The sequence below is a fragment of the Barbus barbus genome, assembly GCF_936440315.1.
Source record: "Barbus barbus genome assembly, chromosome: 43".
NCBI lineage: Eukaryota > Metazoa > Chordata > Actinopteri > Cypriniformes > Cyprinidae > Barbus > Barbus barbus.
The window spans coordinates 860,489-875,511 of NC_136721.1; the positions used below are offsets into that span (position 1 = coordinate 860,489).

Genomic DNA, 15,023 nt, shown 5'->3' on the forward strand with positions numbered 1-15,023 from the left:
CAGAATCAAGCGTCTGCAGTCAAGAAGTCACTTGTCAGCCATATACTGATTCTCAAGCACAGCGGAGACGCAGCAGACGCTGAAATATTTAGAGCCTCGTGGCTAAGAGTCACAAGCTTGTTTTTTATTCATGTGTCTTCCCCCCTCATTCTTCCTCCAGCGCAGACGCATCTGTTCTTTCTCTGCGAGGATTAGTTGGGTTGGGGTAGAGCTTGCTAAATCCGTTCGGCTGGCTGCGTGGATGCGGATGTGTGGTGTGTTGTGTCAGAGATGATCTCTACGCTCTGTGGGCCTAAGAGAGAGTCCCCATCTGCTCACACTACTCAGCTTGGAGATCAGAGTAATATGTGAACTTTTAACGGAAGCGTGTAAAATGACACAGTACTTACAGCTGCCGAATTTGAGAGGGCATGCATGGGCATCCATTGGGAAATCCTCCAAATGCATCGGACATTCAGCTCTGACTGTAAGCCTGAGACAGACAGAGAGAAAGCGGGATACAATGTTATAGTCTTGACATTTAATTAAACCTCCCCCCCACTGATACATTTGGACAGTATGAGGATGCATGTAAGTATGTATTATTTGTATAGAGTTGTTATTAACCGGTGTAAAGCAATGCATTAATATAGAAATCCACTGATGTGCTGTTGCTGCTCGCCCATTCTGAATTTAAAGATGTGACCATACATTTGACCATTTGTGACCCTGGATCACAAAACCAGTCATAAGGGTCAGTTTTATTAAATGTCTGAATAAATAATCTTTCCATTGATGTATGGTTTGTTATGATTGAACAATATTTGGCTGAGATACAACTATTTGAAAATCTGGAATCTGAGGGAGCAAAAAAAACGAAATATTGAGAAAATCGCCTTTAATGTTGTTCAAATGAAGTTCTTAGCAATGTATATTACTAATCAAAAATTAAGTTTTTAAATATATACGTTAGGAAATTTACTAAATATCTTCATGGAACATGATTTTTGGCATAAAAGAGAAATCGATAAATTTGACCCATACAATGCATTGTTGGCTATTGCTACAAATATAATATTTTTTTGTGGTCCAGGGTCACATTTGTGTTTATTATAGCATTAAATTTGCTATATTATCCAAATATTGACATTACAATGTCAGTGATGTGCAGTCCATGTAGGTTTCGAACGCTCTGCATCTGAGAGTTCAGACACTGGCTAAATATGAACATTCCCTTGTCATTTGAGGTGTAACATTGAGATTGCATAATTAAAATGTTGGGAATGCATATGTAACTGTCTGCAAATTATTTATTTGCCAAACAACTGCAATTTTCTGCAAATCTGAGCCAGTTCCAGAGGGATTCATATGAGCGGATCCACATCAGCTTTGGCATCTGCGCTCTCTTGCTATGAATTGTCATTATTGTTCTGCGTTCTCATTGGTTTGTAGGCATGTTGGTGATTTCACAGGAATAAGGATATCAGTCCGCAAATGGCTTGTCCAAGAGAAAAAATGTGAAACATTGTAACTGTATATTGTCATGTTTCTTCAAGCAAAGAATTTCGAAAGTTCACTGAAAACTCTTTTTACAAGCATGGCATCATATTACTATTTATTTAATAGTTACTAATTAAAGGGAAATTTATTTGATGATTTTTATTGTTCAAATTGTTATATATAAGCACTTCCAATTAATGGCTATTCCTTGCAACAGCTTTAAATCTTTTAAATCGACACGTGCCACCTATCCTTTCTGAAGAATTTATAAATAAATTTTGTTTACTATGTTGAGAGTTGCTGAAATGTCGTTTGGTCTCGTACTGTATCGCGTATCTTGTCAGTGTGTGCACTTGCTTGGCCATTTTTAGTGATTAATAGGAAAGTGGGTTCAGCTGAATTCTAGCAGTGATTTGTTAGATAGGTATAAAAAAGGTTACTATACCGCGGCAGCCCTCGTGTGAAGCCCTCTTACTGTGAAGACTAAAGAGTGTAAAGCCCATCGACTCCACCGGGCTAGGACACCGGCAAAGGATATAAGTATCGCTGTTTATTTTTATTTAATTTATTTATTTATTTCCTTTATATGTTTACTATTGAAATGTTGTTGTATGCATTTGTCAAATTTATTTAATTTCTGTATTTTCTTAAATGGGTGTGTATAGAGTATTTACAGAGTGTTAACTTTTAGTTTTAGTTACTTTTTCTTATTTGTAAGTCGCTTTGGATAAAAGCATCTGCTAAATGACTAAAAGTAAAGTAAAGTAAATAAATTAGATAGCATACCCGGTTAAAGAAGTCACGGCTCGCCACTGATATATAGAGTATACAGTGATAAAATATTCTGATCAGGACCAAGGCCAAACCCTACCATTTCATCTAACCAAACATACATTCTACACTGACACCTAACTGTAAAGATTTACAAAAGTTTTAAAGTTTTAGTATTAGTGGTAATTATCTTTAATATGATCTTTAATCTAATATATATTTACTTATTAAGCAAATAAAAAAATTAAGATTCAACCATTCCTTTTAGAGAAATGTATAAAAATTTAGTGAGATAAAGCAAAAACCATTGTTAGTGTAAACAAATGTTTTAAAAGTATTTAAGTATTTGGTGTAGTTTGATAGAAGCTGAAGTGAATACAATACTGGATATCTGTTTGAAAACATTTAAATACTGTTGTGACTTCCTTTCTTGTCCATCACAAGCAGATGCCAGACAAAGAACGTTTTCTGTTCCATAAGCGCCACCTACTGTCAGAGAGTGAACTTGCATTTTTATTCAGCCTGTCTACTGATTTTATTCAGACCGAATTTTCACACAGCAAACATGCAGTGTTGTAAAATGTAACTGGTCAGTGGAAATTAAGCTAATGTGCTTACTAAAAATCCAAACAATTCAGATAAAAAGGTATCCAGAATTATTAACACAGTGCGCTGTTGTTTAATTGACACAGTGTCTTCAAAGCACTCGTGAATTCAGAATTAAACCAATAAAACACAATGCAGCAACAGCCATTTCAAAAACATCTTTTCGAAATTCATCACTCCTATTTTTCCTCTTCTATGCACCATGACTGACAGAAGCAAACTTCATCAAAGCTATTATTACCACGTATTACTGTCTGAACCCCTGGCATGGAGGCCCTATGCAACTGCTTATATGGACACAAATATGAACTTCCACCATAATTAAGCAGACAAAAGGATGCTTTATAACATGTGTTTTCCTGATGTGTGCATTAGTCTCCTGAGAGGCAGAGGTCCATGTTATTTATGACACAGTTAATATAAAATTACACTAGCAATGCAAAAAATAAATTTATAGACTAATACTCGTATTTAAAAACAAAAACATATTTGAATATATTTCTATACTGAGAGAGACGAAGACCCAGATCACTTCAGATCAAACACCAACATTAAAAGGAAATGACATGCAAAGGTGATCAGATGCACCATCTGTTCTTGCAACGCAGAGGAAAATAAGCAGCAGCTTCACCTCATGGTGTAAAGTAGAGTTCCTTCCTCTGTGATCCGCAGCAGTTTGTTAGGCATGGTCATGTTATGGGCGACTGACTTCTTTCCGTTGTGGAAAAACGTGTCGGGGGTCCAGATTTTGCTGGCCATGAGATTGTTGAGACGGAGCACTGCCATGGGACCCTTGAACTTCAGCCTCTCGTCCTTCCAGCTCTGCCTGAAGAACACATCGATGGTGTACTCCTGCAAGACCACCGATAACACATCGTTTCCTCATCATCCCATGCATGGAGAAAGACTAAAAATTATTGTCAAATTCAGTTTAAATTTAAGTGTAGTTTTAGCTTGTTTACTAAAAATGTGTTACAATATATATATATAAAAGCTACACTTTTGTGATGTCATTAGTAGTTACCATAGTTACCAGGTGCTGTCAACCTCCAAATAGAACAAAATAAGCTCCTTTCAAATGCTTTCTAGTTGGATTCTAGTTGAGACTTGTAGTTATCGAGTCGCTTTTGTGCAGTGATTTCAGTAAAACTGCAGTCGTCAAGAGGAGCCATGAGCTTTCTGAAGCATTGGTGGCCATAATTAGCGGCATGAATCATTCTAACAACTACTGATTCATTTTTGCATGATCATCCATTATGACACATATACAGCCGGATGTTCTAGGTAGAGTCGCATAACCGAGTGAATCAGATGTAAAGCAAAAAAGAGATCTAACACACAGCATTTTAAACTGGCTTAATGAAATTAGAAGACTTGATTTACAGACGTGCTTGGATAATATGTAGAGTTGCTTCATAACTTATGTTTGGCAGCAGAAATGTGATTCGATCCAGCCAGTGTCTGATATTCGGCAGGATACACCATTATGTAATGAAAAAATATTATGTAGAATAAAAGAGAGCATTTCCCTAATCAAGTATATACAGTGGCTCCAAAAAGATCACAAAAGATATACTTAATAATATCTGAATGTCATTTCACCAGATGACAACACTATATATCACACTAGGTGACATCTGCAAGCAAATAATGCTAGAGATTTACTCAGAAATAACTTTTTTACATTGTCAAGGTAATTTTTATAGATGTTCACCTCAAGTTCACCCAGGCATCAGGTTCATCACATGAGCTATGAACATGTTCCATTAACGCTTGAACAAACAGATGTAATTTTATGTTTTCTCATTTATGGTTTAAAATATTTTATTTTGTTTTCTGCTTGACAGGCGTCTATTACTTAAATTTAAATCATAAATAAATATCACTTCGTATTTTATGTATTCCAAGACATTAATTTTTTAAAAACGTGATTAAAGTGTCCCAACATTTAAAAAAAAAAAAATTAATTATGTAAAAACGTAATTAAAATATGTGTTATGGGGTTATAATCAATTAGTCACATTTTCAAGTTTACTTCCACTATTATTGAATATTGGATCTGGCTTTCACATTTATGATTAATTAATCACATTTCAAGCTTTTCAGTTTGGTAAAAAAAAACTAAAACAAAAAAAAACATTTAACCATGTAAACGACTCTTCTGAACAGTGGCTACACAGAAAACATGTGACATTTATAGAAAGTAAAAAAGTTTTACCATGTCATGGTCCGAGACCGGCCCAATACTCGTCACGAAAATGTCAGTCTTGACTTCGGTTACACGCTCTGTTGAAGAAAGAAATTAGGAGTTTGAGTGTCAATCAGTGTTGGTCATTAGCTTTAACTACGCTTTAATCCAGATGTTCAACCTGCCTGACTTTGATCTAATCGAGGTTCAGCAAACTCTCCACGGGGGTCTCTCTCTCGCAACCTGCTTCCAATAATTCATCCATATTTTAGCTCTTTTCTTTTCTTTTCTTTTCTTTTCTTTTCTTTGGTCACACTTTATATTAGGTGGCCTTAACTACTATGTACTTACATCAAAATTAAGTACAATTTACTTATTGTGGTCATATTGTATTGCAAAACACGTCTGCTGCTGTTGAGGTGGGATACGGGTAAGGTTAGGGACAGGTTTGGTGGTATGGGTAGCTTCAACTGTGTAATTATAAATGTAATTACATAAATTAATTACAGATGTAATTATATATAGGTATTTTTAAAAATATAAGTGCAATGTAAAAACATGTATGTACACAATAATTGCATTGTACCAAATGATTAATTTAAATGTAAGTACATAGTAGTTAAGGCCACCTAATATAAAGTGGGACCTTTTCTTTTCTTTTCTTTTCTTTTCTTTTCTTTTCTTTTCTTTTCTTTTCTTTTCTTTTCTTTTCACAAAGCATTCAAATTTCAAATCACGTCAAGCAAAGCTCACTATAACCTGTAAATACTTTTGTGTCGTTTATGTGGAAATGCACCTTACTTTCATGCCTCAACGAAAAACAGCATATCTATGCATCATGGAACGATGACTGATGTTGACAGAAGTTGTTAGTCAACATCACTTGCTATTTATGACATGTTGTCACTTTGTGGGCGCTAAGGTAATGCGAGTAAGGTCAAACAGACGCGCTGAAAATTGAACATTATATGCTGCTTGTGTGAGGAGTTCCTTGCCAACTCAATGAATCATTCAGTTCTGTTCAAAGCTAATTTATGTCAGGTGTTAAATGATCTGCATTTATGTGGAAAACAGTGTTCAGTAGATGTGCTTTTGCCTGGTGGGCTTGTTTAGAACAAAACTGCTCTCCACCATCACCTTCATCACATTTCTGACGAGGCATGCTTTTGCATTTAATATCTTTCAATGACCATACTTTCAAAACTTCTTTCAACATCTGGTCTCTTGCTTTCATTACAGTTATACTAAATTTCTTTATACGTTGCATGATTGTTTCAAAACACTAGATTATTGTATGTAATGATGATCTTTTTTTCCATTTAATACCTTTACAATAAGCTCATTCAATTGCAATTAATGCAAGATCCTGTATGTTTCAAATCAACTTTTGTAAATTAAAGATGTTACATTTGAAAATATAACTACATTACCTATGTTATGTAACTAACATAAAATCCATATTGTAATAGTATGTTTGTAATAGTATCTCTCTCTCTCTCTCTCTCTCTCTCACACACACACACACACACACACACACACACACACAACACACACACACATTGAACATTGTGGTTATCATCTGACAAAAGTAGCTTATACTGTAACAAGAACTCCTTATATTTTTGTTTTCTGTTTCAAAAACTGCAAACCAGTTTTACAGAATCCATATCGATAGAAATTCATTATTCATATACCAAATAATTGATTAACCTTTAACCACTTTAAATATCTTGCATTTAAAGGCTGATATCATTCAAAGATCATAAAATCTTCATCATTAGTGACATTAACACACATTTTAGGCTTAATATTAAGAAATGTGCATTGTGCACAAGTAGTACTCCAAATAAAGGTTAATTATCATTTTTATATCAGTAAATCTCTCAAGTGATATGTCAGTAAATATGTTAACAGATTTGAACAATACTTAGTATGAAATAAATGTATTTCAAAGAGTTTCCAGAAACACACACCTTATATATATATATCTTTCCTCTGCAGAACATTGCATTTACATCTGAGAAGCATATTATTTTGTTTTTATACAGAATTTCATGTTGCATCCTACCACCAAAATGAGAATATTAGCAATAAAATTACATGAAACTGCTAAATAAGTGATTTATAATCCTATTGGAACATTATTGCTTACTGATTTATTTTCCTGACGTGAAAAAGTGCTGTTACATCCGTTTGAAGATGTAAGTTTAGAAATCTCCCACAAGGCTGAAAACTGGGACACAAATGTATGAGGCGAGAAATCATCCGAGAAACTTCTGCACGTACCTCCGAGCCCGGGCCTGAGACGGTTGTCGTAGCCATCGAGGAGGCTGTCCAGAATCCTGGTGAAAACTGTGGTGTTGTCTTTCTGCTCATCTTCGGTCTGACTGGAGCTGACAATGCAAAACAGCAGACGTTTTATTCAAAACCCATAATCAATAGCAAAGAGTGACTGTAACACACGCTGATGTGTAAAATCAATGCAATACCCTCCTCGGGGTAACTCTGAAACATCCAGCCTGTTTAAAGAGAATTAGCAATGCAATAGCCTGAAGATAAACAACAAATCTCCTTCCGTCTTAGGAGCAAAGGGGGATATACACAGGAACAATGCATTATTAATTAGCTAAAATACTCTTTTAGATGCAAATAAGCATGAGTTCTGGCAACACGAAGCCAAATCCTAAAAGACAAACCCATGGCTGCAAACAGAACGAACTCTTTCGCTCATAAATATTTCAGACAATACTTATGAGCAAAATGCAATTTAATCATATAGTGCAAAATGGTACTTCATGAATAAGAGCCTGTGAGGATGGTGGCCAATTTGTGCTCCTCTAAAAACAATCACCGGCTGGTCGTTCATACATAATTGCTTGCTTTTTTGGTAATCATTGGCATTATTTTCCTGCTGGCAGGTACCGGACCATGAGTGCGACTGCAGACTCAATAAACACTGTTTGGTGTTTCAAAAATAAGCTTGGCATGGAAACATATTTCAAGGAGAGGATGAGGTCATCACGATTAGTTAGCATGGACGCACTTTCAAACAGAGAAAAGAGAGAGGGAGAGACGCGACAGACCCCGAAAGAGAGAGACATGCTGTGTCCTGGGGTTTCATATCTGCCATGTATTATTGCCAGTAATTCCACTATAAATCTTCCCCTAAACCAACATGGACAACTATTGATTCAAAGCAGTTAAATCAAATTTAAGCACAATTGTCAGATGATATATGCTCGCCATCGCTGAGAAGAACAGCACACGCTTTTTCTGCTCATTTCATGCACTCATTTCAATCAGTCTTAATGTCTCCCAGCAGAATTTCCTTTATGAAGTCCAAAAGCCTGAGACCACTTTGGTGATTTTCAACAAAATGCTTTACTATTTCTAGGTCACCAATCAAACGTAAGCAAATTTGAACTCCTTTCTACAAAGGTCAGATTTCCTTGCTTTAATTAATACAAATATTTTCACATCGTACTGAATTGTACAAACTAGCAGACTTGAGCAGTATGCTCCCAATTTGTGTTGCCATCAAATTCTGATTGGGTTTTATTTTTGCTCTATAATAAAAAATGCAAAATAGAGGCATTTTCAGATGTGGTGTCGCATACCTTTGGACCTCACTGGATTGTGGCTCGAAATACGAGAATAAAAATAAAACGAGAAGACTTCCACCCTCCCCCATTTGTGCAAAGAGATGCACACGCTCATGCACACAGACCCCATGAGCGACACGGAAAAGGGGTCACAAGAGGAAAACGCAGTCTCATATATTACGCATGCATGCCAGTGCAACACTCACAGCACGCCGGTAACGTCAGCCTGACCCAAAATTACATCTCCACTCTTACCTCTCATAAATGCATAAACATTCAGAGCTCAGGGTGTTTTTATTTAGCAATAATTATCTCAAATATATATTTTGTTAGATTTAGGGTGAATGAGGAACCATACAGACATGAATAACACACTGCAGAATCCATATGCTTATGAGCAGCATACAGATCCCCATTAAACATTGTACAGCAACCCCATCTACAGGTCATCTGAACAGCAACAGTGTCGAATGCATGCTGTCCAGAGTCTGCTCTCAGAGCACAGCTTACACATGACACCCTGTATGCCTATGGCACTTTTTAAAAGTATTGTTATAAAATATTCATGGGAATGTCAACATCACTGTGACGGTCACCTGTCTAAACGTATAAAATATGTCTAAAGCATGGAAAACGTTGCATAGCATTTGTAATCACTTTGCAATTATTATTTCACAATCGTAATTTAATATTTTACATCATTAAAACATGTTTTTTTTTTATAACTAATCATTTAAAGGTAAATCTGCAACATAATTCTCTGCTAACAGCACACATGAATCCAAGCTGCATAATCTCATTAGTTAATATTACATTTCAAACATTAAATTAAAATTAAAGACCTATTTCAAGCCATATTTTCCCATAGAAATATTTCTGCTTTGGTTACAAACCTTTGCATTTGTCCTTATATTTGAAATAGCTCTTGGCTGTATTTTCAGAAATATCTTACTACATGTTTTTGTATAAAAGATACTAATTCAGTGATGTTGCTTATGTATGAGGCGCTACGTAGGATTTAAATCAAACTTCGCTTATCAATACATACATAAAACACGTGCATATACACCTATAAATTACTCACATATACATGTATACTATTGGATGTTCAAAATATATACACGTGCACATTAATATGAAATCCATACCAATACATATTATGTTAGTAATGAATGCATATACACTTGTGAATAACTTGCGTATACATATAAACTTGACGCATGCATACACCTATAGACTCTCGCTAATATATATAAACACGATCCATGCATATACACCCACAACAACACACGCACATACATATAAACTACCTGCATGCAGACACACCTATAAAACACTTGCGCAAACATACAAAATAAAATTCTCAAATGTATACAATTCTGATAAGAAGATGCATGCTTTAGTTGTGTATATATGTATATGCATGTGATTTCATATGTGGATGCGCGTGAACTTTTCAGTGCAAACGGAAGGCATTTCAGGAAGAAGCGGCACTTCCGGCGGGACATTTGAAAATGCCCAACGTGGCTTAATGCATTAAAACAGTGTTTTTAAAAGACCAAACTCAATAAACACATTATTAATAAAGCATACGATGTATAGACAAGCAGATGAGTCCAGAATAAGAACGTAACACGTTTAATTACTTGTAAAGCATTTTCCTCCCATAAGGAATATGCTTAACCTAGCTTAAGGGGTTAAGACAGTGCTTTTAAAATGCCAAACTCAGTAAACTCATTATTAATAAAATCAAGCTATGTACAGTATAGTATGATTTATTAATAATAGTATGATTTATTAATAATGTTATTGAGTTTGGCGGTTTGGGAAAAAAATAATGTTGATATAAAGTGGTTGCATACTGACATGAAAAAAAAATATTTAAAACCTGTATTGTAGCAGTAAATTTAAACTGGAGAAAGTTTTGAAGGCTATTGTGCTCGATGGTTAAGGGACCGTCTGACAATTCCACCGACTGGGTTAAAACGTCCAATGTATTTTTAATTAAAATTACTTTTAAAATAACACATTGTCAAACTGTAAAGCTTGTATTACATATATAGTGATTTACAGTTAGGTTTTTTTGCCAATACATCCCTTGTACACAATTATTTAAATAATAAATGTAGCCTCAGTCAAATTTTTTATGCAAAATTATTGTGTACTGTGCGTACAGTAAGGGAAATATTAGAAGTATAGTCTAAGGCGAAATATTGCCCAAATATATTCCAATATATTCAGTTTGCCTACTAGGCCAGATGCTATAAAGTATCTGAGCTCAGATACATCTAATCCTACCCGATACTTTATTTAAACTTTTCGATTATTTCCTTAATTTTTATTGTTATTGAAAACAAATATCTTTCCGATGTAATAAGAGATGTGAAAAGGGAGAAGAACGATTTCAGCCAAAGGCGGACGCGAACTCGGGTCTCAAAACACTGTAGTATACGCTTTATCTCTTACGCGATTGAGAAAGCATAAATATAGCCGTCTTTGGTAATGTTTTGACATGAATGGGCAGAGGTAAATAACCCATGCCAACAAGGCGGCCTATTTGAACTTTGTGTAAATAGACACTCTGTTAATTAAAAGGCACCAGACTATATACTCCAGTAATTTATTTATTTATTTTTTCTGGGGGAGGACCCACCCATACAACTAAAGCATGCATCTTCTTATCAGAATTGTATACGTTTGTGAATTTAATTTTGTATGTTTGCGCGAGAGTTTTATAGGTGTGTCTGCATGCAGGTAGTTTATATGTATAAACATGTATGTATTTCATATATATATATTGAGCATCCAATAGTATACATGTATATGTGAGTAATTTATAGGTGTATATGCACGTGTTTTATGTATGTATTGATAAGCAAAGTTTGATTTAAATCCTAAGTGGCTCCTCATATGGCACCTCATACTTATGGATTACAGACATACGCAGTTTATTTTTCTTACTTCATAATGTCAGCAAAATTCACCTATAAATGAATAGCACTCCACGAAGCAGTATATCAGTAAAAGACAGCAGAATGAGAATCTTAATGAAAGCTTCATTAGCATTACATTCTCTTTGAAGTCTGAGGTTCTGATCTTGGTCTAAGTTAACATTGTAGGTTTAGATCAAAGACCTACATTTAGATCAAAGTCCTTACATATTAAACTGAACATTACTGTAACTACAGCATACAGAGTGTTCTTTATCAAAAGCAGAGAATGTGTTAATCATTCCAAGTTGTGAGTGAAATATGCATCAACCTCAGGTGTGCAAACATACCTTTTTCCAGCCAGAACACTGGTCACCAGTAAACAGGCCCAAATCCAAAGCCAAACTGCTCCTCTTCCACCCCACATCATTCTCCAAAGGATGAATCCCCACTAAAGAAGAGAGAACACAATCATTCAAAGAAACGTTACTGGAGCGGAGGAATTGCAGAAAGAAGCGAGGTATGTGTTTGTCAATACCCATACCGTAGCATTGTGATTATAGGGAGCATATGCATTAATATGCTTCGATTTTCATTTGTAATAACAAATGTTTTAGACAGACAGGCTCAAAAGAAGTATGTCTTTAGAGTCAGCTCACACACACCTACCCCCTCAGCCACCAATCAAAGTCTGTCTATATGGGATACCTGTAATTTTATATTTGTTATGTGATTTGTTGATCCGCAATAGTGAGACACTGCATTGCATTTAATCATCTAAACACAAATCCTATGAAAGCACAGTACCCTATATCAGTTTAACAAGTGCTGAACAAAATGTTCATATTTCCTCTTTTTAACCTTCGAGACATAATTCAAAGCCTGAGCATATTTACTGGAGGGATTTGATGTGGTCCTGACCCATTTATAGCTGGCATATAGTGTGGATTAATACTACAGCAATACATGATCAGAATTAAGAGTAAACAAATATCACCGCGCTTTGCGTGACACGATACGACAGTTTATTGTCGACGACGTATGCCACTATGCAAATCCTCAATGTTTAATCGCACTTACCCATTTTAGAATATTAATATGTGCTCATAGACATATAGGAATGTGCATCAGAGTGCTATACATATAAAAACACAGGGAGCTCATCTTTCATTCCGCTGGTTGGCACTACGCATTAACGCAAATCATTACACACACAATCGGCGCGTTAATTCTGCATTAACATCATACAAAATAATTTTCAGCTCTATGTAAAAACCTTGATCGTTCGCCGAGGCTCTCTCCGTGATGCCCACATTCAGATCGCACGAGATATATTTGGGCAAAATCCCCCGATTTCCCAGGGATTATAATGCTTACACAATCCCTACTGTTCACACACTTTTGAGCTCTGTAGCGAGAGTGCATCATCAAAAACACGTCTTAAGGTATCTCTGAATTAGTATTGGGCGTGCGCCTCGGGGTTGCTCCTAAACATGCATGTGTAATAGCCTAATTCAGTTGGAGTAATTAAGCAAACAGTGCGCACATCGCCAAGTTCACAGCAATCATGCGTACCACAAACATCATGCAGAGATGAAAGTACCTCATAATCCATTTTAGATTTCCAGGAATACAGCACTACCTTTATGCAGTTGTCATCCCTCAACCCCCGGTTTTACAATATCCAAGACACAAGCATCGAGTCTAAGTCATGCACTTACGTTAAATCGATTGCACCTTATCGGCAAACTTTTGCACACGTCTTTTCTATCTGGATGCTCTGAGATGATGCTCTGAGATGTGAGCTGTGCTGAATTTGAGCTCGAGGCTGCTGCTGCTGCTGATGATGCTGCTGCCGAGCGCGCGCAGCTCTCGCGCACTCTTAGTCGTAACTCTTCCCAGTTTACAGCAAATTAGTCATCTACGAAACCCAAATACTCAAGAATAAAGCTTTACTACAGCGGCACACTGGTGCTATGTCGCTGAAACGAGATTGCTTGGGTGCATGGCGATTGTGTTAGCTACAGAATGGAAGGTGGTACCAATCTCACATCGAAAGACCAATCCGTCCCATTTTTATATGCAGCACAATTTCACTTGCGCTGCTGTCGACTTAATCTCTTTCAGTGGTTGGGAAATCAAATCCGCTTACATTTATTTTTACCCGGATCTCGCCTCATTCATGCTCTCTTGCGTTGCGGTGGAACAATAAATACACGGCGCATCTTCTCCATCACAATTAACATGCTATTAATTATAACAGCAACGTTGCTGAGCGATGCCAGGTTAAAGGCATGCCAGGCATGCATGCAACAATATGCATGCCATTCCGCAGTGCATGCACACGCACGCAACCCAAATAAAGTAGAATGCATGCATCTCTCACCTAAATATCCCGATGGCTCGAATCTTTCCCAAAATCAGCTTGAATGAGTCTCTACAAACCCTCGTCTCACCGACTCACCCACCGCCTGGAATATCGCACAGATATATATATATATTTTTTTTGTAATCAAACGCTTAAGGAAGATCCGCAGTCCTTACAGCGCATCTGCAGAGGAGCTTTTCTGACCATTTGCGTAGTGAGGACACAAACTAAAAGCCGGAAGGTGTTTAAGACGTGACATTAACGAGGAAAATAGCGCAGCTTATTAGAGGCCACGTCGAGCGCATCGATCTCCGCCTGCTGGGTGTTAGAGAGCGATGCTGTGGCGATCTGAAACATTAGGACAGCTTTCACACAAACTCCACGGCGTCTTGACGTTTATGTGTCCGTGTGCATGCTTAACAAGAGATGACGAAGAGTAGCCTAGTAGTTCCGCTTTAACCTGATGCAATGCGAGCAACAGCTGCAACACAAATACTTTCAGCTCTCAAGTTTTAAAGAGCACGTTAGTATGCAGTGTCTTGGTCTCTTAAATTCACCGTCTTCCCATCCTGGAACTACCTGAGCAAAGAAAGTCGGTTCTCGCATATCACTGCACGTTTCGCACGTGACTGTGCAGACGGCGTCATGTGCATCAGGAAAGTTTTTTATTTGCACAGCGTGCCCTTCATCTAATCAGCAACTCATAAATGATTCACATTTTATATGGTGACATTAATTCTAATGCATGGTTCGTAGGCTATAACTTTTCCCGTTTCGCTTCAGCACCACCGACAGCCACGAGACTGCAGACAGCTTTTAAAAAGGTTTCTTACAGCAAACACGTGCACTGGAGGGTTGTGAACAGCGGTGGTCTTCTTGAAGACAAAGACCCCCACATGCGATGAAACCTTTGCATGATTAAGCATTATATTCGACATAACACAGCATGTTGTTTACAAAATACAAAATACAATTACCAATAGTTGCATGCATTTAATTTTTCGTACAAGGTTAAACCTAAAATGTATTTAAAAAAATTGTCCCACAGACATGGTAATAAGCATAAAACAAGCAAAATA

General features: G+C 36.6%; 1 protein-coding gene across 1 annotated transcript in view; it reads right to left on the reverse strand.

Moving 5' to 3' along the window:
- LOC306862781 (gamma-aminobutyric acid receptor subunit alpha-1-like) overlaps nt 1-14,135 on the reverse strand; it is a 29,004-nt gene extending 14,869 nt beyond the window's left edge. The window contains exons 1-6 of the mRNA XM_079405767.1: nt 13,963-14,135; nt 11,927-12,027; nt 7,331-7,437; nt 5,075-5,142; nt 3,488-3,708; nt 390-472 (exon numbers count right to left, since the gene is read on the reverse strand). Coding sequence (XP_079261893.1) covers nt 390-472; nt 3,488-3,708; nt 5,075-5,142; nt 7,331-7,437; nt 11,927-12,006 — 559 coding nt within the window. The 5' untranslated portion in view covers nt 12,007-12,027; nt 13,963-14,135. The remainder of the gene's footprint in view (nt 1-389; nt 473-3,487; nt 3,709-5,074; nt 5,143-7,330; nt 7,438-11,926; nt 12,028-13,962) is intronic.
- Nucleotides 14,136-15,023: the final 888 nt, after the last annotated feature.